Here is a 27654-nt window from a genome sequence, read left to right on the forward strand (position 1 = left end):
TGTGGTAAAATGCTTATAATCTTTTGTGTTTAGTCTGCCTTAATGAGAATATTTATGTTTACTTAGAAATTCATTTGAAAAATGAATTAATAAATATAAAATCTTAATGTCCAATGTAAATAATAAATAAATTATTAAATTTATTATTACTTCAGTGAGTGAGGTCCTTTATACTAATTCTACACATACGCACTCCTACATACACCATCTGACAGTATTTGCACAATATCTGTATAAAGCGGTAGGTAGTGGAAGTGGAAATATTGATAACAACTACTGACGTACTGACAACCCTTCACAAAATGAAATGGAATCGTCGGCGCGACCTGTGTTTTCAATCTCAATCGTGTGACTGGTGACAATGGAGATTTGGATTATTTTACGTAAATCCGTTACGGGAGCAAAGCTAGGCGTGCGCTTCTACAGCAAATTAATCTACGGTTTCATTTCCACACAAGTGTATTGGTAACTTGCGGGGTGTGATTGAGGTTCCAGCCTCCAGTGTTCTGTCAATACCAATTGAAATGACAGCTTCGATCTCAAACTGAAAAGGTTACATTTTCGATTATATATATGGAATATATGTCTTTTTCTTCGTGCATGTATTCTGTTGTCGGACCGCAACATAATCGGGTAAAATGTTAGCTTTTCATTGAAGTGTACATAATATATCGATGAAGATAAACTGAGAATATATCAAAAGTGAATATGGCAGTGGCGGTCTCCAATTCCGGAGGCATTCCGGTGCAGCTGAGACCTGTTGAAGTGTCGCAGGCCCTTCAGGACGGAGAGAAGTTCATCAAGTGGGATGAGGTGAGTGTTCTGCTCTTCACGATACTTGATATCCCGCGGGAAATGGAAAATGAGAACAGTCAGTAGACATGAGACACTCGTTTTATTTTTGTTTCTCATATTTATTATGGCGATCGAATTTTAATCGATGTTTGATTTTACTCTTCTAGGTGTATAAAAATATTTTACCATACAATGTACCCATAGTTTATTTAAAAAATCGCGTTTTTTATATTCTCAATGATGGAATACGATATTCATGTTTGACATTATGTATGATATATGTAATGTTATTTATACATATTATAAATATAAAATATGCGAAACATGCAATATGCACATGCGAAATCTATATAATCAATTCATTAAATAAGAAATAAAGAGCAACATGTGTGTGTGCATGTTTGCTACAATTCTTTCAGAAGCAAACAAATTAATTAGATTTTATTACTATTTTATGGGTTGTTTCCTCCCAAACTATTTTTGTTATTTTGTAAGTGTAGTTCCTCCAGCAAAAATATGTTAGTTAAAATGTATACTAATGTACCTACCTATATTAAGTATGCCTTAAGAATAAAGCTAGAATAATTGTTAAACATTTTTTAATTTTTTTTAAATAAAATATTTGGAAAGGTAATGAACTCTCCCCTTAGGTAACACATTTCGATTTGTAGGTACCTAAATATTTTTCACCGGTATCTATTTTTGTACTTTTGTTTTTCTCAACTTAAATAAGGTTAGAGTTTTTTCTTCAAAACATCTGTTTAAAATGTTTGTGAAACAGCTGTTACTAAATATTAGGCTACAGTAACATTTATTTATACCTACACAATATTTATTATAAATGAAATATCATAATTAATTATTGGTACATACATTTATACTTTTGACATGATTGATTGTTGCTTGTAAATAAAATTAAAAATAATAAAATAACCAGATTTACCTTAATGTTTTTTTTTGTTTCGAGTGTATTCTTTAAAATTTTACTTAAGTCACTTATTTTTAAACCTATGTACTGCAACATTTAATGTGAAATAATCATGTAAAAATGTATTTGCAATAATAATAATAATAATGTCTGGATAATTTATATAGCGCCATTTTTGTGAAAATCACCTCAAGGGCGCTGTACAATAAATAAATATCCCAACACGTCTTGCAGCTACAGAGCGCATGGACGGTTGGGATTCTAGTTCCTCGTCTCCAATTATGATATATTACAATTATGATATATATGAGCTAGATAACTGAACGTCTTGCAGCTACAGAGCGCATGGACAATAAGAAATCTAGCCCCTATTTACATTTTTATTTGACAATGAAGTTTAGAGTTTAAGTGATATTTTAAAAACGAAATAAAACCAAATTTATAAATTAAGAAGTTAGATAACAACAAGTCTTGCAGCTACTGAGCGCATGGACAGTTGAAATTTTAGACCCCATTACTAAATTTAGATTTTTGATAGTTGATAGCATTTACATAATATGATAAAAATAATATGATAGCTAACATCACAAAAAGTCTTGCAGCTTCAAAACGCATCGACAATGTGAGTTTTGAAGCCTAAACAAATACATATTGCACAGTTTTCATTATTATTTTTAAATGCGTATTGTTTTGTAATTATTATTTCTAATTTTAATTATTATATTAATAATAATTCATAAAAATAAGTGTTTTCAGTCAAATATACTTATAATATATATATATATATTTTAAACTATTTTCTTACTGAATAAATGATAATACTATTTCAATTTCGGGATACCAATCAGGAGAAAACGTAATAACAGTAATAAAAGTAATATCATAGTACTGTTGAACTTCTATATCAGTTTACTTAAATACATTCTTTATTTATTTATTTATACATACATTTAATATTAGACAAATGGCACAAAAACACTGACAAATTTTGTTTGTACTAGGAGTGGGCATAATATATGAAGGGTTCGGCAAGCCAGAAATATTAGTAAAAAAGTTAAGCCTAAAGTTGCAATCGGTTCCTACACGGGCAAATGCCTGTTCTAAGAAACCGATTTGTTACGGCAAATATGTTTCCCATAAATAAAAATAATATTTAAAAAAGAGAAAAACAGTTATAGCACAAAAGAAAAAAAAGTTTACCTTAGTACAAAAAAAAAGAATTATAAATGATCAATGGAATCGCATAATATTTAGATTACTATCCCTAACAAATTTTCTGATTCCTTACTTTCAATGTCTGTCAACCAAATTGCAATTCTTTTTTAACTTAAATTACTTACTCAAATTAATATTAAAAATACGCATTCAATATGATTCAGATGTTATATTAGGTATGTATTAATTATGCATGACGTTTCTAGGTAACACTTTGAAAATTTAAATGAACTCGTATAATCAAGAAAAAAATTTAATACGGAAATTCTTTTCTAACATATTTTACAAAAGTAATATATTTTTTAAATAAATATTTGCCTTCTTACGATTTATCCAAATATTTAAATTCTTGCTAGGAATTTTTAACTAATTGTAAAAACCTGGAGAGCGAAACTCAGACTTCTTATCCGAATTCTGTTACATAACCACGAGATTACAATCCATCTAAACATATTAGTTGTGGTCTTTTTGATACAAAGATATGGAAAAAAATCAAAAGAGATTGTATGGAAATTTTTTTAGATGCAAGAAATGTTTCTCATTTTATATTAAAGTTCCATCACGTGTATATGTATTTTTATTTTACTGGATCATGCTTAGATTAACACAGGTATTCTAGTAAAAAGATTCACCATTTCTGGCATAGGAAGACCGCAATTATTGTATTACGATTTCTAACATTTGTTTTAACCACAACATTTTACATTGTCTACATCTGAACTGTAATAACACACCAATTTTTGGCAAGAAGCCATTTTTTAAACCTAATGTTGTTACTCATGCGAGCAAAATAAGTCATTGCTAATAAATTATAAATGATTCATTTTGGTTTGAAAATAAATTTAATGGAATCCGCCGATTCTACTGAAATTAGATTGTCACCGAGATTTTATACTGAACTGTATTCGTTATTCCGTAGGCGATGATGATTGAAAAATTATTCATCTTACATTTTGCCTCCCCAATTGAAATTACCATCCGTAACTACACAAAATAAAATTAGGCACAAGAGAACTAAACCTGTTTTTTATGAACTTCAAAATAGTCTGTAGAACTCTAGATATTTATCACACTCAATTTTTAAATTATCATAAAATAAAAAAGTTTGAGAATTTGAAGTGTGTGTCTAATCGACTCAATAACTCCTCAGGATAATAAATCAACAATCAATTTTACGTACTTCTATAAAATATTTCTTATAAATAAAAATAATAACTGACATTTAAAAGTCAGATAAAATGCTTTGATATGGTTTGAAATCAGGTAATGTATTTAAATAAACTTCTAAGTAATTAGGTTATATCCACAATGAAAAGATAACAGAAGGGTTATTACAATGTCTACCTGTTTTTAGTTTATTTTATTTTATTCAATAGGCATATAATATATGTATCCTCATTGAAAGTCCAATATATATAATACAAAAACAACAAGAAACACATATTGATTGTTTTGACACATGTTTAAAAAAAAACATGAAATCAGATTAAAAAACAAATTAAAATCTGATATAAAACATATCAATATCAGAATAAAAAATAGATTGTAATCAGATATAAAACATATTAAAATCAGATTTAATCAGATTAAAATTAGATCATGAGAAAACATGGTTTTTTTTTGTAATCAGATATAAAACATATTAAAATCAGATTTATAAATCAGATTTAATCAGATTAAAATTAGATCATGAGAAAACTTGGTTTTTACTGTGTAATTGTGTCCTTTCCTATTGTCCTCAGCAGATAAGATATCATGCTTTACATCAAAAAAACCATACCTAAATGCAACAAAAATTGTATGAAATTTGAGTACCATACGTATTTAAGCTCACAATCTCATTGATAAAAATTATTTAGTTTTTTTTCTAATTTTTCTTTAGGATTCTGGTACGGGAACTCCAGTAACACTGCGGATAGACCAAAATGGATTCTTCCTCTACTGGGTGGACCAAAATCACGAGGTGGATTTACTCGACATCGCTACCATACGAGATGCTCGCACGGGACAATATGCTAAAATACCAAAGGTAAGTCGACTAAAGGACATTTGCATAATGAATACTAGACACAGGTGGGACCTGCCGTACAGATTTACAATGCCAGCCAAAGTACAATAAAGTAGATTTACGGTAATCGTAAAGAATTGAAGAATCTCTTCTTGCGGTAGCATTTTACCTGGGTGGGGATTTTATTTGAAAGGCGTGTCGGGAAATGCGTTCGACAGATTGAAATATGGCATAATAGTGGATAAAATAAAATGTTTTAATGCACACTGTTTGTGAATGGGGAAAAATTGGATAAACTCCAATAGCCAGACCTCACAATAAATCTTTTTCAGCATACACACACACACACTCACACACACACACACACGCACAATTTGTTTATTTTGGTGATTTGTACATAGTGTATACCAACTCTGCCAGTTTGATTATTATGTTTCTACTAAAGGTTTTTATTATCTTCAGTTCGCAAGCTAGGATTTATTTGATACCGTTATATTTATAGTGAACAGTTAAAAACTGTTTATTCAAGATACTAAAACACAAAGTAACTTACTGGCACAGCGACGATCCTTTTAATAATACTACTTTCTTTATCTTTTTTCTTAACAATACAGTAACGCATCATCCGATTCATTTAGCTGTCTTCTAAAAATAACATTTTAACATTCCGGCAATATTTTGCAGAGACCTAAAATGAAATCGTTAGATGTAACATGACTGTGTTTGCCATCTTTCATCTTTGTGTAGTCTGTTCAATATGGATTCTTAGATGCTAATGTGAGACATGCTTTGTTCCTTTGTAATGTTTTCATTCTATAATACTAGGTGTTCAGGAAGAATATATTTACGCAGTTTAAACTTATACATAAAGAGTTATAGATTACACAATGAGTTTTTCTGGGTTATTATGCCGTGCGTCATTCGCACTCTTCTCGATGTTTCGGATCACATTATAGCGTCCATCATTAGGGTTGATGTTATTTGTGAAGATAAAGGTATAATATAACTGACTTAGGATTTGTGCTGTGTCGTAGTTGTTGCTATACGCAACTTGTTCATTTATTTGAAATCTGTGTCGGTTCACAATCTACCCTTTTATGTGATTTTTTTATAATCGTATACCAGGATGATTTAATCGCATTCCATCATCTCTGTTTATACTGTCAGCATGTTTGTAAATCTCGATCGTTTCTTTTGCTAATCGAGTTCGATGACTCTTCGGTCTCCCTGAGATTACCGACTTGTAAGAAAACTTACAACTCTAAAGCCAATTTTTCAGGGTAGCCGAGTGTGCATGAATTTATGTGCTAGTAATTTTTTTTACAGTTTTTCCATCCCGAAATGTCGGAAAAGAGTGCAAACCACTCACAGCATAATAACTCAGAAATACTCATTGTGCATTTGAACGGCCGTGAAAAATAAGTGCTCCAAATACTGATAACATTTCTGCCATTTATTTTTGGGCATTTTATTTTCATGGAAGCCTCGTAGAAATTAGATTAGCCTTTACTTACGACTTAAGTCTGAACTGTGAAAGAACCAGTTAGCAAAATCTCTTTTCAAAATCAATTTATTGTTATAGATTTATTCCTCGGTTCAACATTACGGAGTCTAGGTGGACTCAAAACTCTTTCTTGCAAATAAGGAAACATGTTTTCTTAGCTTTATTTAGCAATTAATTTGATGCGATGTTTTTAAAACCAATACTTCGTTCTCATTGAAAATAATTGTACAATCGAGTAGTAATATGTAAAACCAGTTGAGACTATTGTTACGACCCGGTTCACTGATAATTTGGTGAACTGTATAAATCAAATCTGAGCATTAATCTCCCTAACCATGCACACAGACATCTGTTTCCTTTATGTTTATTTTAATTTGATGTGTTTACGGTCAGGGTTGTAGCATACAACATTGGGAGTTGGAAGTTTGGTGTTAACATCTAGAAAAGTGATCTACCAGTAAATTGGGTAAACACAGGTCAATTGTATACATGATAAGTGGCTCGGGAACGGCTCCATATAAACCATAGATTATTTTTCATTCAGTTTATTTGCTTGTAAATAAACACAACCAAATTTATTATTTATTATTTCAACAGCTTTTATATATTTTGCGAAGTATTTAAATGACATGTTTTTCCTATAGGTAACTTGACTATATCTGGGATAATTCTCGCATTTATGAAAAAAAAAAATCCTTATATTTTTAATTTATAAATTTTCATAATAATTATTTGTTTATTCATTCAAAATTATATTTGTTTAAATATTAATGAACTTATTAAGGCTTTTTAGGCTGTGCACGTGTCAAGCCATAATAATTAACAATAAAAAATACATAGTAAAATGAATTAAATTAAATTATAATGACATGTAATGCAATAGAATAACAATCCAGAAAAACAAATAATAAATAATAAAATTCCAAAGAAGACAATGTTTAAAAACAATCAGATATAAATATTAAAATACAAAATTTACAAATTTAGATTCATGCATAATCAAATATTCAAAATAAAAGTATCATTAAATTCAATCGAATTTTTTTTAAAAACGCAATGGAAATGATAATTGAGGTAAAGTTTCTAGAAACTCATTCTATACTATAGTAAGAAATGAGAGTAATATTAATATTATGGTATTTGAAATGGTAGCTTATTTTACTGCACTCCCACGATTATAAGTTATGTGATTTAGTGATTAAAAATTAGTAAGCATAAAGTATATGTGTATTTGCCAATTGATTACAATACTTAAACCAGCCAATAGCAAATGCCTAGGCTTTCATATTTCCTTTTATAAAATGTTCTCCGCCTCTGTTGTAATAATCTTATGGCTCCCTAGGCGCTGAAATTCAGTCCATGTCTCAAAATATTGTTGACAAAACCAACAGGTCCAAAAAGAAATATATAAATTAAAAAATGTATGTCTAGTATGTAGCTGAAATAATTCAGTCAGATGAATCTCACCCACATCAATAAAGGTTTCAGCTCTTTAAATGCACCAAAATCAGAAAAATGAATGTTCAAACATAGGCAGAATGGTGAATTTTACGCAGTGTTTTATAGTCGCCACTTAAACCAGCAAATGACAGGTCATAAGCCCTAGACTTCCATATTCCCTTCTGTAAAATGTTCTTCATCTTTGTTGTAATCATTAATCTTAATTTCATTAAAATATTTACTATTTACTAGTTGCATTTTTTTCAATCACATTTCTCATATGAAGGTACACTGGCTCATTAGCGAATGATGAATTTCATGTTTTAATCAAATAGGATTTCAATTAATTTAATATATATTTTTACATACAATAGCAGAAAGAACAAACAAAAAGGTCTAATTTATATTTTTAAAAAACTTCTTTTTTGAATTGACAAAAATGAGCTCGTTACAGCAATCATAGCATTTTGACTGTTTTTTTGACACGGAGCCACATTTTGTTAGTTTTTAATAATAATAACTATTAGTGATCCACCACCCTAAAAACCAGGCAAATGTCCAATTAATGAAAACAGCGGATTATAATACATACATACAAAATATGGTCAAATTTAAAACCGATATTTCGTGAAAGTAGTTTTTATGGAGGAATTTGTATTTGCATTTTACTAATTAATTAAAATTATTTGTCAAATTACATACAATTATAAACTATGTTTATTAATTATTTAACCCAATCTGAACGCCAAGGTTTACCAAGCTTGGCGCTCGAGTCTGAGTGGCGAGCGGCGGACTACTGAATTCGACATGGGAATATTGGCGAATTATAGAGCCTGATTTTGTGCTTTCAAGTAGTAGTAGGCGGATTATACTAGTTGTCGAATAATCGAGCGGCATATTACTGAGAGAGTACTGTATTCCATTTTATCGATCTCATTCAGGAGAAAAAAATGGGATTAATATCTCCAAAAAATAAAATTCACGAGCCCGTTTTAGTGTACCCTTCATATTTTTTTCATGTTCTTTGATAAGCTCATCGTGGGTGTTCTGCGCTGTAATTCACCACTGTTATTGAGTCTCTTGGTCTGTTGTAATGCAAAAAAAAAATTTGCAGCAAAAATAAAATATTTGGCATCTTCCTAGAAAAAATCATATTCATATAAACATAATGTGTTTTACATTTTTATGATGGCGGATTTTGTCTTTTTAAAATCGATTCCTTCCATTGATACGAGATTATAATTACTTCGTATAAAGTGTTGAATCAAAACGGTGATTGAAATATATTCCATATTCGTAAGCATTTATTATTTTGTCTGAACTTGTGAAATGTCTTCTTTCTAAAGTCGTATTTTTCCCAGACGGGTATGAATAATGTAAACAAATTACCGGGGGAATTATAGCCGCCACATTTCTTTCCTTATTGAGAGTCTCGATGGCCTCATTCAATTTCAATTGGCTGTGTTTTTTCTCCTATTTACGGTGCGCATAATATCCACGTTTCATTGTCCGTGCTCTGTAAACAGGCGGACCGGCAAACTGGCAAACTGGCGACCCTGCAGGAAAACCTAACTGACTCACACTTTATGGATAACATATGTGAAGTGAATGCTTTCTTCTAAACTCTTATTTTTATTTACATTTTGATTGATATTGCTTATGAAGAATATTACAACAGAGATGGAGAATATTTATTTTTCAAAATTTCAACACTTATCGGTTCACAGTTTACCTTTTCGTCCTTATTCTCAACCTCTTAATTCCCATCCGCGATTCCTCCTTCTCTAGCTCCATGTGTCCATGCGGCTCCACTGCGGAATCATCTCCCATCCACTATCAAAGATGTTTCTATAATAGCTACGTTTTAATCTCGCCTGAAGAAACATCTTCTTTCTACTACTACCATCTCGCCATTTACTGTAGGGTTAGGCAGAGAGGATGGACACACGTCTATTCTGACGTACATTCCTAGCTTCTTCGACATTCATACATCTTATCATACATGCCCTTCGGTTGTGTCTGCTTTTGACATGAGATTTTGGTTTATCTGATCATGCCGCGTCTTTCTTAGTCGTCCTCGTCCTATGTTACCGTTCATTCTTGCCATAATAATATATCTGTTTTACCATTCTTTCGTTATCCATTCGTTCTACTTGACCTTTTTTCTCTTCAACAATATTTTGAGTTTGTCCAAATCCCTGTAGACAAGAACTGGATTCAACTCCCTGGGGAGCTGCTTATATCAACATATTACAACAGAGATGAAGAACATTTAAGAGAAGGTAATATAGAAGTCTTGGCATCTACAGTGCTTATGACCTGTCAATGGCTGGTTTAAGTGGCCACTTTACACACTGTGTAACATTCACCATTCTGCCTATATTTGAACATCTATATTCCTTCAATTCTTTCATCTGTTGATGTTTGTGAAGTTAAAGAGCTGAAACCTTTATTTATGCGGGTGAGATTCATCCAATTGAATTATTTCACCTACATACGAGGCAACGCCTGAAAATATATTTTTTTCAATTTCTATACTTCTTCATGGACCAGGTAATTTATCAACAATATTTTTTAACTTCACAAACATCAACAGATGAAAGAATTGAAGGAATATAGATGTTCAAATATAGGCAGAATGGTGAATGTTACACAGTGTGTAAAGTGGCCACTTAAACCAGCCATTGACAGGTCATAAGCCCTGTAGATGCCTAGACTTCTATATTACCTTCTCTTAAATGTTCTTCATCTCTGTTGTAATATGTTGATTTTTTCTCTTCCTTAATATCTCCTCTTTTCCGTTTTCCCATTGAAGACAAGTATCGATATGGAATAATTTATATACGCATATATTGCTAGTTCTTTTATTTTCTTCTCGCATGAATTTCGAAACTAAGATTATACAAATAAAACCTTATTTAATCGGTCGGTTGGAAGAAATTGCTATTTTTATTTACAAAAGGTTAAATAAAACATTTTAAGAAGGGAATATAGATATCTAGGCATTTACGGGGCTTATGACATGTCTTTAGCTAGTTTGGCAATCAGAAAAGTAACCCTTTGAGACCGTATGTTCAAACCAAGACTAACTTTGCGATTTTATTTTTCCCATAATAAATCAAATAATAATGGGGGGTTTCTGTATTCTAATTGCCGGCAATCTTCCCTATGGCATCTATTTTGCATATGACACCTAAAGTGGCATTCACATTTTGGCAGCTTGACTCTCATAGAGCGCCTGGTTCCTTCCGCTGTTAAATAACAATGTAAATACATTATTTAAGGTCAAAGTCAACTGACGTGTGACGTAATATGTTTAAATCATTTTTTTTATTTTGTAAACTGGATTTTAGTATGCATTTGCAACTGGTATTTATTTCCCATACTAATTTAAAAAAACACCCTTTGAAACCTAATGTTTGTTTAACATGGCAATAATTTTTAATAACTATAAGGAAAAAAAAACCGCAAAAATTTTCAAATAATTCTCTTAAATCAAATATTTTTTTACAACTGCCAGATTTAATTCAGGTTTCAGAGGGTTCAACCAGTCCTCTAAATGGCTTGATTTTCATATTCCCCCCTTAAAAATGACCGCCATCTCTGTTGTAACTCTTTAAAGGGTAAAATACAGTACTTTTCTACAAACATTTGGACATAATCAAAATATTGTTAATTTTTTTTTTAAATGTATTTTTCTTTTAATTAATAATGATTGTATAGAATTAACATATAAAAAGAAACTACTACTGGGGTTTACAGATGTTTCAAACGAGACAGAGAACCTTTTGAGAAGGGAATAATCTCAGAGTAAAAATTCGCTAGAGAAGCCCTTTAGCTCTATTACATGGAACAAAAGCATTCCAAATTTTTGGGTTGGTTTTTAGTTTAACAACAACCTGTAACGGATGGTTTCAGTTTACGCTTTTAAATTGTGACCTGAGTACCTACCTAAGTTGTATTGCTGTAAACTGTAGCTGACTTTGTGGTTGATAATCATAGAATGATTTTTTGTCCGTATGGGCAACTCTAGCCAGTGGCCTATTATTACTCTAAGGGAATAATACATATCTAGGTATTTACATATCAGTCTAAGGGCTGATACCTAGCTAGCTCACCATACTTACATGCTATAGTTATGAATAACTCGCAATTTTTCATTTGGGGACTGGCCAGCCTGTGAGGTATCTATGGCACAGGGTGCGAGGGTGGACTCCCGTTAATCATAATTATAATGTTTAATTTCATTATGTAAATTAACTTTGTATGTCACTAGTTTTTTAAAGGCAAATCTCATATTGTTAATTACAGCTTAAATTTTCAATTTCATTGGTATATCAGTTATATTATGTTTCTTAATTGCCTAGTTGGTCATTAAATAAAAACATTGATTATTATTATGTGCAATTTACTTTCATTGTAATTGTAAATCTAATAAAAATTAACTGCGGCGGGCCGGATTGGTGGCGCTCGCGGGCCAGTGTCTGCCCGCAGGCCGTAATTTGGAGACCCTTGCCTTAGAGGGTTAAATCCAGTTCTTGTCTATAAATATTAGGACATATCTGAAACAACTAGATTGACATATATTTTTTTATCAATGGTTCAAAGAACCTTTTACAAAAATTGTAATACAAAAATAACCACAACAGTGAACAAATTACAACATAATATAATATGAAATATTATGTTTAATTGTAAGTATAATTAAAGTTAAACAATTTAATGAAAGTAAAATAAAAAAACAACAAAAGAGTATACGAAGTGGAATGCAACAGTAAGATAGATACATACATCAGTAAATAAAAAAGAACAGTAATAATGAGAAAATCTTTTATACTAAAATATAAATTTTCATACTTAAGTAAACTTGAGAATTATATAAAATAAAAGTCAAGTGATTTATAGGTTACAATAATAATTCCTTTTAAAAAAATGCAATTTTATTTATCAAAAAAAAAAAACAATATAAAATTATAAAAAAATTAAATAAATCTATTACTTTTCTTTAAAATACTGAGTGAGACTATATTTTAATTGATTAACAGAATTTGTATTAAAATTGTCAAATATTTCCTCAAACTGATTACTTATTACTTCCTGGTAAAACTTGGAGTAAAATCCAAGTAAATTATACAAAGTAATAAAAATAGCCATCTTTATTTTTACAATATACAATACCTTAAACTGCCCTTTTTCACTGTAAACTCTACCTAGAGAGAATAAAATGGAAAACAGAAAAATGCAAAAAAAAACAATTGGGACTGTAATAATTTTCGTCATAAATTTTGTCAAAATTCTAGTCTTTAACTAAAAATACGACTAAACTTTATTATTTACACGCCTCGATTAATGATTATATAACTTATTGGTTACGTTTCCATTAATTAAAAAAATAAAGAAAATCACTTCAAAAATTACAATTCTTACACATAAGTACAATAAATGTTTACAATTCAACAAAGAGAGTGCTGATAAGCAAATGCAGAAGGGGTTACTACTGTGGATAAGAAGTTTGGTAGAGGTCAGTTTTTAAAATAAAATAACTGACCCGGCTGGGAACCCAACCTAACTGATTATGAAGTACACATTTAAGAGGTAAAAAGTATCAAATGATGCAGTATCACTAAAAGATGATAACCTGTGAAACTATTTAAAATAATTGAATAAAAACATCTTAGGAAAGGGCACAGTGTCATACGAGTGAGTCCAATGGTGTTCAGAGATGATTTATTCAAATGAAAATAATCAAATGCATTCGATTACTAAATTCCGTCCGAAAAGTCCGAATGGAGTAATTCATTCGAATGAATTAGCAATTGTACCTCGTATTAAATGTTAGCAACTTCAGTTTATTGCAAATAGAGTAATAGGAATTAGATTATTAGAAAAATATTTGTCCCCATCCTGGGGGATTAGATCTTAGTAAGGCAAATGTAGAAGAGCGTTATTACCTATAAAATATGCTATCTTTAGCAAACATAAGTTTAATAAGGTATGGGTATTATTTTTCAAACGTATTATATATGATTTCAAAGCAGGACCCCAATTATAATGGAAAATGAACTAATTTGAATTTTCTTTACAAAAATCTGTATATTTGAATAAAAATTTGAAATATTTTCACCGGTAACCTGCAATTGAACTTATTAAACAATTTTATATGAATGTTCAATTTTTCAAATGAGAAATTTGATTTTAATTTATAAATAATCGAAACTAACTCTGTTAACATTCTTAAAATAATATTACAAATATAATCGGAGCTTAAATTTCACGATAATTTCATTACATACATTTAAAATGTCCACAGAAAACACGATAAAACGAGGAATCTCTCGTTGGCCATTTTAATAATTATCACTTTTTTATCTGCAAAATGTCCTGATTAATTATCGTTACTCGGGGGCAAGATGATCAGACTTACGCCAGTCCAAGGACTGGGAATCTGTAACAAACTGAATAAATATTCCAAATAAATTTGGTCGGGAATCAAACCGAGAATCTCATTTGTGTGCACGGTGACACGCTTAAGCCACTTCCAACAAATAAATAAATGTCTGTAACCACTTCAATTTATACAAATTCGAGAGAATATTGATATTAACTTCATTGACCGCTTGTAAAGGTTATTAATATTTTATGCTTATTAGAGTGCATGCCACTGGCCTCATGAATGATAGCCACATGTGGTAACCACTACACCTCGAAGCGAATATAACCTCTTCAATATTCATATTTATTTTGTGAATTATTTACATCGTGGTAAAACAATTTTTTACTAATTTAAAAGTAATACATATGTATGTAGTTAAATTCTTGGTTTACATCTCTGATGTCCGCCTTGTGGTCAAATGCGAAAGATCTCGGGTTCGATTCCTGATATTAAATATTAATTTAAAAAGGTGTTTTTACTCTAGAATATTTCTAAGACTGGTCATCTTAACTTCGTGTTACAACAATGATCAAAATACATTGCAGTTGGTGTACCAACTCAGTGCCCTATGCACCATTAGGTGCGGAAGATGATGTTACACCTCTGATTTTTAAAAAGCGAATAGGTAAAAGTTTTTTATTCAATGTTACAAACCTGTCGTTTCAGAAGTGGCAATCTGAATCACAGTTAAGTAGGCACTTTGTGTCAAGGCTGTCCATGCGATTCTATGTTAAATATAGACTGCATTGCGATGTTACTCTACTCTGTAGTGCAATGTGCGTGTACATGAGTAGGTACTAACACTACTTACCGAATTCAGTGCATTCACAACTCTCAACGTATGTAGGTACTTACCAATAGCGCCGCTTGTTCCCAACAAACTATTCACATTTCACGGAGAAAATCAATCCCAGAAGTTTGACATTGATAAGAGCATTCATAGCCACAGCTAACCTATTATTTATTTATCTTATTGTGTATATAAAATTATTACATTAGTAATAATGTTACTTTGGCTGTCTCATCAAGATGAAGAAAAAATATATTCTTTTACTAGCCATAAACATAACATAATATATGAAAAAATATATTATGTTATTAGAAGAAAAGTGAATCTGAAATTACAACTTTTTTCAGTTGCAAAACAATTTGAGTTGCAATTACAATTTAGCTATTGGTTTTATATTATCTGCTATATATTTTTATAAAATATTTACTTTTTCCAGTCCAGCATTCGAAAAAAAAACTTCTTTTACCTAGGTACATAGTTCTGTTTTGGTTAAAAAAATATTCTCGGACGAGGCATTTAATAATATACATTTTACATTTATAAGCAATATAGGAGATATTATGGATTCAATCAAAAAAATTCTTTATCTTGAAGGATTCTTTACTAATGGCTTTTTGATCAATAATAAATCCATACATTACATCATCATCATCGTTTGCCTATCTGCACCCATCGGTGATAGGGCACTGCATACTTCAATTGCGGCGTATCTTGATCATTTGATATATGAAAGCGAGATGATCAATCTTACTCTTCAGATTCAGTCCAGGGACTATGAAATATTAACTGTTGACGTCGACCTTGCTACTGGGTATTGATTACATAATAAAAATAAATTCTCTGTTAATACACAGTTTCCAAATAACACAGTACAAAAATTAAATTTAAAATAAATTGAACATTGATTTGACAATACGTAATAGTAATATAATGAGGAAGTTCAGTGGTCTTTTTTTATTTGTTAGTAGACTATTAAACTAAGACAATTATTTTTAAAAAAATTTATGTATCGTATTATCAGCGCTATGATTTTTTTGAGTTTTGTATTTCTGAAATTACTCAGCTTGTGATGTCTCAAGTTCTCTTCCCCTTCTTCTCGGTCAGTTCTGCCAAATGGTCCGTTGACTTTCCGTAAACCGGAAATCTTTCACATCTCTCTTATCATTGGTTAATTCATATGAACTAGGGACGTCGTTCTAAGTGTAGTTAGTTTTGATCAAAATATTTTTTATTATTTTTTTCAAGAAACGTTGCTGTACAATTTAATGCTCTAATTTTTACCGCGCGTAAGAAAACATTTTTTGTATCCAATTTCCCATAGGGCTGAACTTCCTCATTGTACCATTCGTTGTTGGTATTCCCTACATCTCCCTTCTAAATACTAGGCGCAGAGAGGTATGCGCAAGGGAAGGGTGATAATTAATAATCTTTGTTACGATTTTTGAAAGTATTTTGTTGACAATTAAGGGACAATAAACAGTAAACAAATAACATTAATTTTTTGGTATGTGTATTTTTGTACATACACAAATCTGGATTCACTCAACACTCAACCCTCAACACTCAACCCAGCCAATGACAGGTCATAAGCCCTGTAAACGCTCGAATATCGATAATCCTGATTTTGAAAAAATTCTACCTCATCTCTGTAGGAATATTGATAAAAAAAAAAAGTAAACAAATAGTTTTTTTTCAATCCCTGAATGATTTTTATGCGAGGAAACCAATCCACCATTGTTCTTTTTTAGAATACTTTTTTTTACATGTCTATAAAGTAGATCCCGTATACATATTATGATTGAGATCAAAATAAATTTTGTAGATTTCTCTGCACCGGAGAATACACGTGCTTAGGTATTCCTCTTTTAGAAGTTATACCCGTATGCAGAGACAAACCTTAAGGTGAGGAGAGTACATTCTATTGTCTTCACCTTCGGGTTATTCTCTGCATTTGAAATTAGAATATACTTTCCTCACCTTAAGTTTTGTCTTGCATACGGGTATAAGCATATTATGACCTTTACAACCTTTCTTTTATAATATTTCTATGAAATATTCTTGTCAATATATCATTATGTTCATTATGGCCTCGATCTACTAATGACAATGTTTTAATTTTTTAGTTTTGCACAGTACTATTTAAACCTTGTAAGATATATGAATGCAATTGCAATAAGATTTTACATGTGGAATAATTTAATATTCAAAAGGTTTTGCTAGAACAGCGGGGTGACAATATACCATTTTTATACAAAGTTTTCTTTATGGTTGTAATACAGATTTTTTTAAAAAATATATTGTTTACTGTATCATTTGTTTAGAACTTCTATACTATATTTGGCACAATTTCAACTCAAAAATAAAACATGCGTAAATTAATATTAACTTATTCTTTATACAAATTTAATATGACATTTTTATATTGCTAAAATAAATCATCTGAACTCATCGTGACAAAAGTATGGTATTGTACTTCTACATAACTTCTTAACTACTTCATTATTGATTTTATCATTTTATGTTCTCTCAAAACTAAAAAAAAAAAAATTTTTTTTTAATAAATCGAGCTTCTCTGCTGACATTTCTCGGTGGAGCTGCATTTTAAAATTATTATTATTATTGTGGATAATTTATATAGCGCCATTTTTGTGAAAATCACCTCAAGGGCGCTGTACAATAAATATCCCAACACTTCTTGCAGCTACATAGCGCATTGAAGGTTGAGATTCAAGTTCCTCGTTTCCAATTATAATTTAATTTAATAACAGATAGGAGCTAGATTACATCATGTCTTGCAGCTACAGAGCGCATGAACTGTGACTTTAATAGAATGATAGTTTTTTCAGCAAAAAATGTTTTATTTCTCCTTTATACACTGCATCCAACGTTTCTCCAATGCTTTGATTTGTCGAGGTCCTTAAAATAGGCGTTTGTTTGAGCTATGATTTCATAGTTTGAGCCAAATCTCTTTCAGCCGAGCCATTTCTTTAGGTTTGGAAATAGTTAATAGTCACTGGGGACCGAATCCGTAGAATATGGCAGATGAGGGAGAAATTTTGCCATGACAACTAAGCATGTGTGCACTCATGCACTGTCTTGGTGGAAGAGCGCTTTTTTTTTTGCCCAAATGCATTATTTTTTTAGAGACTAAATAAATTCTCATGTTACAAGTTCTTATATACAAATGAAAGCCAATCATGATTTTATATCATTATAAACGAGTTTAAATGAAATTAAGTAATATGTAATGATAATTATTTTCATTTAAGTATATTTTCAAGAATTAAACTTGTTTACGTCATGACGAAATGTTCTGCTCATTCTTTTATTTCTCTGTAATTATATTTTAATTTTAATAATATTTTTTAAAGGGATTTAAAAATTACAAAAATTACTGGTATAAAAAATATGATGCCATTTTTCACTTATGTGGAGTTAAGACTGTAATTAATCGCAATAATACTAAGACTAAGGAGCTGATTATCATAAATTTGTACAGATAGTTCAAACCGATCAACATGATTCAATATTAATAATTTATGAGAATGTCTTAATGAGAAAATAATTCAATTTTAATTTGAAATGTTAAAAACTTAAAAAATGTCATCATCAATCAATTGTATGACAAGGGGTAGATATTTAAAAAATAAATACACATTACCTACCTACATATTATCTATTTACCTACCTATATTGATTTTCCTTCACAATATAAAATTAATTTCGGTTTTACACTATCATAGATTAGGGACTTGCCAGTCTGGTGGGACTCTAATTAGAAAATAAGATTAGTGCAAAATTAGCGTGTTTGTAATATACTCGTATGCAGATAAGGTGTAATTGTTTGTTTTTTATCCGCATTGCATGTTGGACACTCGTTTACTCAAGTAGCTTCATGACGTGATTACATATTTAGGAAATTAGTTATAAGTATGTATCTTTATGCGTTCCCGTGCATCTAATGCCATCAACATTTTATATCTTATGTCAGGAAATGACACACATCTAGAAATTGACGGAAAGTCTCACGGAAGCTAAAAACATCCATGTGTAAATTAATAAAATACTTCGTAGTATATTGGATTAAAAATTTATAATAGTATTTATAGACTTAGGCCCCGTTTTTTGATCATTAACAATAGTTAAATATTGAAAGTAATCGTAAGAATATTGAGAATATACTATTATTTATTTTATTTTATCGGGGTTTTTTGCAGCGCTTACATAAAAATAAGTAGAAATGTACTTACAATACTAGAGCCAGTCAAAACAATCCATTATTAATCTAATAATACATAATATATAAGGAGAGTGTTTACATAATGGTATATATATTTATAGGGAACGGGGTATAGGAGAGGGAGGGAGGGAGGTAAGAAGTTTGATTGTTAAAATATATATTAATACATTCAAAACCTTTTTAAAGATATTATATTTGTTAAATCATGTTATGAAATGATGAAAATATGATGTAATATGAAATAATAAAAAATTGTGGTAAAATTCAAAACCTTATTCTGAAAAAATAAAATTGTGTACATTGAATTAATAATGAATAATGTTTAACAAGTCCCGTATGTCAAAGTTTTCTTAGAATAATTCAATTACATATTATATTATGAATTATGTCTTTTATTTTTTTAAAACTACATGTTCAGCCCTACGGGTAACTGGATATAAAAAATGTATTCTTACGCACAGTAAAAATTAGAGCATTCAATTTTATAGCGAAGTTTCTGGAAAATGGATAAAAAAAAAAAAAAAATGATTTTAATCAAAACGAACTACTTTGCATGGCGTCACTAGTTCTTCCAAATCAACCAATGATAAGAGAGTTGTGATAGATTTCCAGTTTACGGCAAGTCAACTGACGAATCAGCAGAACTCATCAAGAAGAAGGGAAAGAGAACTTAAAATGTGTGTGAAGTAATTTCAAAAATAGATAACTTTAAAAAATCGTAGCGCTGATAATACGATATATAAAAATGTTAAAAAAATTATAAAAAACCACTGAACTTCCTCATTATTTTTATCTTATGGCTACCAAGCTGCACTTATTTACGGTCAGAGGTGTTTTCATACTCATTATGGAAGCATTTTTTTTTTAGTTCATTGTTAATGTATGTACAATTATGTAATTCACGGGCAAAATAACATAACAACTAATATAACAAAATAACTTATACTTACTTACTTCATTTAAAACTTGTATCACTAAAATTTAATCTCTACATATGCCGCAAAATGTATAAGGACATCTTAAAAGTTACATAAATATTAAATTAACAATTATATTTGGTGCAGTAAAGTTTCTCAATATTTAATTACAGTCTGCAATAGTTAAAATATTTCTATTTATACAACTGAGAAAAAAAAGTTGAGTAATTTAAAATGGACAGCAAATCAAGCTCGAAGTAAACATTTAGAAAGCATTCAATTCGAATTAGTGATTATAATCTTCGATACCGTCTTTAATTTCTTTTGAATATAATTCATCCATAAAATAAAATTTCTTAACACAATGTATATTTTTGCTCAACTACAATATTTATATTGAATATTTACACATTTAAAATAAAGATAAACATTTGGCTCTTTGGAATGTACGTTTTTGTGAACATTCCATTTTTATATTTAGGATTATCTGATTTACTAATTTTCTCCCAATGCATTATTACAATTTACTGTGAATAAATAATATTTAAATAACAAGAATACAAAGACAACAAAATAAAATTCTTAAACTAACATACAACCTACCCTACCTGACCTCTACGACTGAACTGTACAAAAAAACACACCAGTTTTTTTAATTTTTTTTAAATTTAAATCTTAAAATAGGGCACACATATCATACATATTGTTATGTGTGTTCTAATAATAACATTGCAAATATATTTAATTTATAAATTGTTTATCACATATATCTTGACCATTATTTTAAATTTTGAAATGTTTTTTTCTTCATAAATATTTTTTTCCATTTCGTAATACTTTTTAATTGCTTTAAATAAAATTGAATTTTGTGACTTTGCCTTTTTCCTAAATGGAAGTCTAATTTTGTTCTTTTCTCTAGTATTGTGATTGTGTTCATGCTGGTTCCGATCAATTTTTTTCAATCAAGTTTGACATAAACTACTTGACTAAAATTGAGACCTTAAAAATTGTGCACAAAATAACACTGGGAAACATACAAGACGACCACATAATATTAGTCAAAAATGCTGACATACACAAATATAACACCAGACAACAACAACACTATCATATTGAAAAAGCAAAGACAAACACAGGACAGTCAAAAATATTACATAATGGACTTAACTCTTGTGTGGCTGTGATGTCACACTAGTCGACATGGGACACAAGACTTGATATATCTCTCTTATTTTTTAAGAATTTGAATTAACCCGATTTAGAAAGTAAAATTTGTAAAACCATGCTAAATGTTAATACAACAAATATTTATCCTTACTACACGAAGAATGAATGTCCGTTAATTCAGCAACACATTTATACAGATACCTTATACAAGAGAGAGAACGAAGATAAATATCATAACAAGGAAGATAGAGACGCTGTTCTGCAGCGGGTGTTGTCTAAAACAGATTGAGTCCTCAGTCAGTTGATGACAGAGATGGGGGACGCACGTGCGTAATATGAGCGGCGTATTTGTGATTTTTAATTTATTTTGATGTAACAGGACTGAATTATATGTTTATTTGCATAAATTATGAAAACATGAATTATTAAACAGAATGTCTACATGTTTTTTTTTTTCATATGTCTGATTTTTAGAATATTCCGTCTTTTACTAGTGGTAACATGATGTTACATCACCGCGCGTAAAGGGATTATTCACCACAGTCTTTTAAGAGTTAAACACTACAACGACCTACCTTACTACTTGAAAACTTTTACTGGAGACAAATTTAAAATCAATCTGAAAAAGCACATGATGACTGAACTAACTAGACTAGACGAGACATAAAATGACTAGACAATATTAAATTTCTAATGTAACCCTAACGGGTTTTTCAAAATTGTAAATAAATAAAAAAAATAATAAAAATATATTTTTAAAGCTTGTGGCAGTTTCACGGTTTATTTCAAGTGTTCAGCATTCTTTTGTGCTTGTATGTTTTTTATTGCGAGCTTGTTATAAATTTTAGGTAGGTATATCGTATTTTAATGTTTTTTTTTCCATATTTATTCATGAATTTTGGGAGAACTAACCAATCTACACTAGTAAACCTAGTATTATATACATGCTCTAATTAGTTTTTGTATTCCTATAAAGACTAATGTTGAGAAATCAGCTTAGACCATAATAAAGCCTTTACGGACGAAATATTTATACAGATTTATAACAATGATATTGGAATATCGTGTCGCTGATAGCACAACTCTTTTTTAATTAATAATTTGACCTTTATATTTTTACGTTTTGAATACAGTTGATATTTGTATTTTTAGAAAAAACCCATGAAGTTATACCGCATCTTATAAATGATACTGACGAAGCCAAATAATTTATTCTCAGAGTACTATCATATACATACATATTATTACAGATAACACATTACGGGATAAATATATATAGTAAAATTTGCAGTTAAAGAACACATTATAACAAGAAAATGATTATGGAATGAACACAATAGAGAAATATCACATACATTCGTAGTATGAACCAATAAAAATATATGAAATTAATTTAGAATAATAAATTGTATTTTCAAAATCAATATGGATATTGGGAGAAATGTTTTCATATATAATTTTTAAAAAGAAATAAAAAAAATATGTCACTAAAGTGCGACATGTGCGGCATTGATAATTGTGACGTCAAGATTCATGACGATGTTCTATAAAAATTTGAACTGTTGGGAACAAAGTTTAAAATTAACATGGATTGTGACGTATTAGAGGCGTGGCCAATGCAATGACCGTTTTCGTGGGAATTCAAAATTTCAAATTTTAAATTATTTTTTATGCTACTAATAAGGAGTTAAAATTTTTTTTTACTCGACAGTATTTCATAGACCCTTAATACTTTGAAAATACATAAAAAGTGATATTTCCCTATCGGCGAATTAAAAAAAAAGATATGTTCAAACATTGGTTTATTTAAGTCATTGGACTTATAATTATGAAATAGTTACAAGCGCACAGCAGATGAGATTTCAACCACGGGTTGTCTTCCTTGCCTTATAATTATTATTTAAAGTATTTAATCATAGGATTAAGAATAGTCCAGAAACCGCATACGCGCTTCCCGAAACGGAAGGCGACTAAACTACTTATAAAAGAGTAGTTTTACGTTTTGACCCATTCGTTTCTTTGTAGATGTCACTCAGTACGCAACTCCCGATTTGAATTCATCTACAATGTTTGAAAAAGTTTTCGAGAAGAAATTTGGAAGTCTAGGCATTTACAGGGCTTATGACCTGTCATTGGCTGGTTCAAGTGGCCACTTTACACACTGTGTAACATTTCAGCTCTTTCACTTCACAAAAGTCAACAGATGGAAGAGTTGAGGAAATGTGGATGTTCAAACATGGGCAGAATGGTGAATGTTACACAGTGTGTAAAGTGGCCACTTAAACCAGCCAATGACAGGTCATAAGCCCTGTAAATGCCTAGACTTCCAAATTTCTTCTCGAAAACTTTTTCCCTCTCTATTGAAATAAATTTAAATATGAACAACTCCCTAGGGAGGAAATCCAGCCAGTCTGCAAGCATTTGGACATAATCAAACATTGTTGAATTACTACCTGGTAAAAGAAGAAGTATAAAAATTGGAAAATTGTTTCCAGGCGTTGCCTAGTAGGTGATTTGGTTCAGCCGGATGAATCTCACCCACGTGATAAAGGTTTCAGCTCTTTCACTTCACAAAAGTCAACAGATGGAAGAGTTGAGGAAATGTGGATGTTCAAACATGGGCAGAATGGTGAATGTTACACAGTGTGTAAAGTGGCCACTTAAACCAGCCAATGACAGGTCATAAGCCCTGTAAATGCCTAGACTTCCAAATTTCTTCTCGAAAACTTTTTCCCTCTCTGTTGAAATAAATTTAAATACGAATTCATCTATGCCGTGTTGTGTCGTTTTAGAGTGTAGAAACGCTACTGGGATCTTAAAGAAACAGGGTGGGATCACATTTCATGTGTAAATTAATCGATAACAATATTATCATTACTCTCAATTTTCTTCAAATCATGCCTATGGATGTAAAATATTATTTTGATTTTTTTTTCAGGATTCCAAACTGCGTCAGATCGTCACTATGGGGTCTCAGGATACCCTGGAGGAAAAAACAGTGACAATTTGTTACGGCGCTGACTTTGTTAACCTCACTTTTGTCAATTTTTGCTGCACTAAAAAAGAAATTGCACAAGTAAGTACCCGCCTAAAAGTTTTACTAATGTTGAATGAGTGAAATAATACATTAATATATATTATGTCAGAAAGAGCATTCCAATGATTTGTGTAAATTTGTATGTGGTGCTTTAGTATGTATCACAAACTACTAAATATAACCTATACAGATTTATTTTAAAGCAAATACCATAAATGAATATGAAACTAATACCATGAATAAAAGCGAGACGGATTACATTCGGCTGTACTCAGGTGCACCTTATGGCTGGTGTCTCTTAAGTTCTCGCGAGTTGTAAGATATATTTTGTTTATATTTTTGTAATTCTTTTATAGTTAATAAGTTAAAGTTCCTTTAGCGTACACTGAAGAACTATTTTTTTAATGAACTCGTAAGGTTTAAAAATAAAAACACCTAATTTTGGGCGTTTCGAAGTGACATTTTACTTATTGAAATAAGTTTTGGTTTCGGCCAAAACTAGAACAGAAGCCAAAATTCGGTTTCAGTTTAGGCTGAAATTTTTTTTTTCGGTCGGTCACTATCACCTTTCACCTATGTTATTCTAAGTTAATACTTATAATTCCCGATGATGAGATAGTAACCTCGACACTGGTCAATGTACAGCTGTAAATAAAAGTGATTTATACAAATTTATGAATAAAAAAAACTGACTGCATACGAGAAAAATGTTATTTTTATTAACATAAAATGTATGTTTGAAGTAAATGTATTAAGTACTCTAGAGTATCCGTCATTTTAAAGGGAACTCTTGTTAAATATACAAATCGTTATTAGTTAGAATTGTGTTAAATTTTAATCAAATGATTTAGTTTGCAATTCTAAAAAGCATCCGAGATTGAAATGTCGATGTCATTGTGATATTTTGAATTGTAGCAATGGACTGACGCCATTTTCCGCCTGGCTTATAACCTCAGCCTGATAAACAGCTCCACGATAATGTTCCTACAGAAAGTGCACACCAAACTATCCCTAGTTGTTGACAAAACCGGAAAGATACCAATCAAGAAGTGAGTATTCTCTCCCCTACTCACCCTGGCCCCGCCCCTTTAAGGCTTCCCTGTAATCAACTTCAGTAACCGTACAAATAAGTAATAATTACTTTTTGATCACTACTAGGGGGGTATATTTGATCTCGGATACCCTAAATTTATACATTCAATCAGTTTTATTTCTTCTGTTTTTCTGTATTTTTACTGGTAATTGAATCTTAGCAATTGTCCCCTTATTTACAGTAATTTGCCAACCCAAACCCCGACTACACTCACACATATATTCCACCACCACTAAGCGTAAATAAGGTAGTTAAAGTAACATTATGTTTATTTTGTAATTAAAAAATATGTATTATATTTCCTTTACTCACAAACACACTTCTATATGTATTGTCCCTCTTTAGACAAGTTACAAATTCTTTATCGCTGAGGCAACTTTATGCGAGAATTGGCGACATTTGTTTCTATGTGACATGTCTAAATGAGGGTGATACAAAATTATAAGCACATGAGCTATTATGTTTCGCTTCTAAAGACACCTGCACTCGATTCAACAATTATTTTGAATATTAGATTTTTTATCAAACTTTGCAAAGATTCGCTGAATGGTACGAGACTTCGGTTTTTGCACAAATTAAAAATAATGGTACATTTATGTGACCATTAAAACAAAAAGTCAAATATGTATTCTCCGTGTGATAGTGGAGATACAAATAAAATACACAGCTGTTCAAACGGGATTCATTTGTGGCTGTGTTTGAATAAGTCTATAACCATAACAGTGTTAAAATTGCCCCCAATAGGGAAATATCACACACTACAAATACCAATATTTTAATCGGGTTTAGAAAAATTGATTGTATTTTCAAAATCAAATAGATATTGCGGAGAAATGTTTTCATACATAACTTTAAAAAAGAAATTATTAAAAAATATGTTCCTACAAAAATGCGACATGTTTGGCCTCCATAATTGTGACGTTAAGATTCATGATTCGTGGTCGTCAAGATTAAACAGTCACAAACAAAGTTTGAAATTTAACCGAATCGTGACGTATTAGGGACATGGCCAGTGCGATGGACCGTTTTCGCGGAGTAAAAAATTAGAAATAAAAATAAAAAGTTACACCGCTAATTAGTACAATTTTTTTTTTATTTTACCCGACAGTATTTCATAGACCCTCGTTAATTTAAAATTGTAAAAAAATGATATTTCCCCATCGTATAGAATATTCTTTGGTTTATGTATCTGTACCTATTTGAAATAGATTTAATTGTCAATAAAACGATTTTACTAATCCCCAAGATTTTATTAACAATTCTTCTCAAAGATAGCTTACTCTCGCCTACATCCGATACAACCTTTGTAACTGACTACCTGCAAATTAGTTAGGAAAAGAATAGTGTTAAGGTTAAATTAATCGAGAGAATAAAAAAACATTATAATAATTTCACTATGTGCTTGACTCTACAATTTTAGATCCACCATTATAATGAATAATTGTATACTATTACCGAGATAATGGTCAGACAGGCACGAATGTATGCGCAGTACTGGGCTCACGAGTACTGTGTCGTGCACATTGACTAGGTCACCGGAGAAGATAATGATTACCGGGGAATTGAATTGTCATCTTATGTTTATTGTACGTTGCAGCATTGTGAGGCTATTTGCGCAAAACAAAGATGACAGAAAGAAAGTGGAGAAAGCTCTGGATGCTTCCGGTCTGCCTTCGGGGAAGAATGACACCATCTCCCCCTCCAAATTTCAATTCGAGGACTTTTTCACCTTTTACAAAAATCTCACCCAGCGGTCCGAGGTGGAAAAAGTCTTCGAACAACTGTGAGTGTCACGATTACTTATGTACATCAAAACCAATCATAATATGTGTTATATTCTATAAATTCACAAAGTGATTAAACTGATTATCGAACTGAGTGAATCAAAGTGTCGCTCAGTCATTAAAAATATGTATATATAAATACATAAATTTTTACTAATTTAGATTAATGGCGCATGGCACTGCAATGTATATAACCAGTCGGTATCATTATTTTTGTTGTAGCGAAGGTAAGATGATCAGTCTATTCAGTGCGTGCCTACCATGCAAGAGGTTTTGGGTTCGATTTCCGTTATATTGACATTG

General features: G+C 30.7%; 1 protein-coding gene across 1 annotated transcript; it reads left to right on the top strand.

Moving 5' to 3' along the window:
• Positions 1 to 243: 243 nt before the first annotated feature.
• Positions 244 to 27350, top strand: LOC148279506 (1-phosphatidylinositol 4,5-bisphosphate phosphodiesterase classes I and II-like; the record flags this gene model as incomplete). The annotated part of the gene is made up of 5 exons (XM_088229832.1): positions 244 to 813; positions 4821 to 4967; positions 24376 to 24513; positions 25390 to 25523; positions 27165 to 27350. Coding segments are annotated over exons 1-5 (710 nt in total), but the record flags the coding sequence as incomplete, so codon positions are not given.
• Positions 27351 to 27654: the final 304 nt, after the last annotated feature.

The sequence above is a fragment of the Micrasema longulum genome, unplaced genomic scaffold (genome assembly GCF_059751315.1).
Source record: "Micrasema longulum isolate JH-2025_06_02 unplaced genomic scaffold, ASM5975131v1 h1tg000714l, whole genome shotgun sequence".
In the NCBI taxonomy this organism is placed as follows: Eukaryota; Metazoa; Arthropoda; class Insecta; order Trichoptera; family Brachycentridae; genus Micrasema; species Micrasema longulum.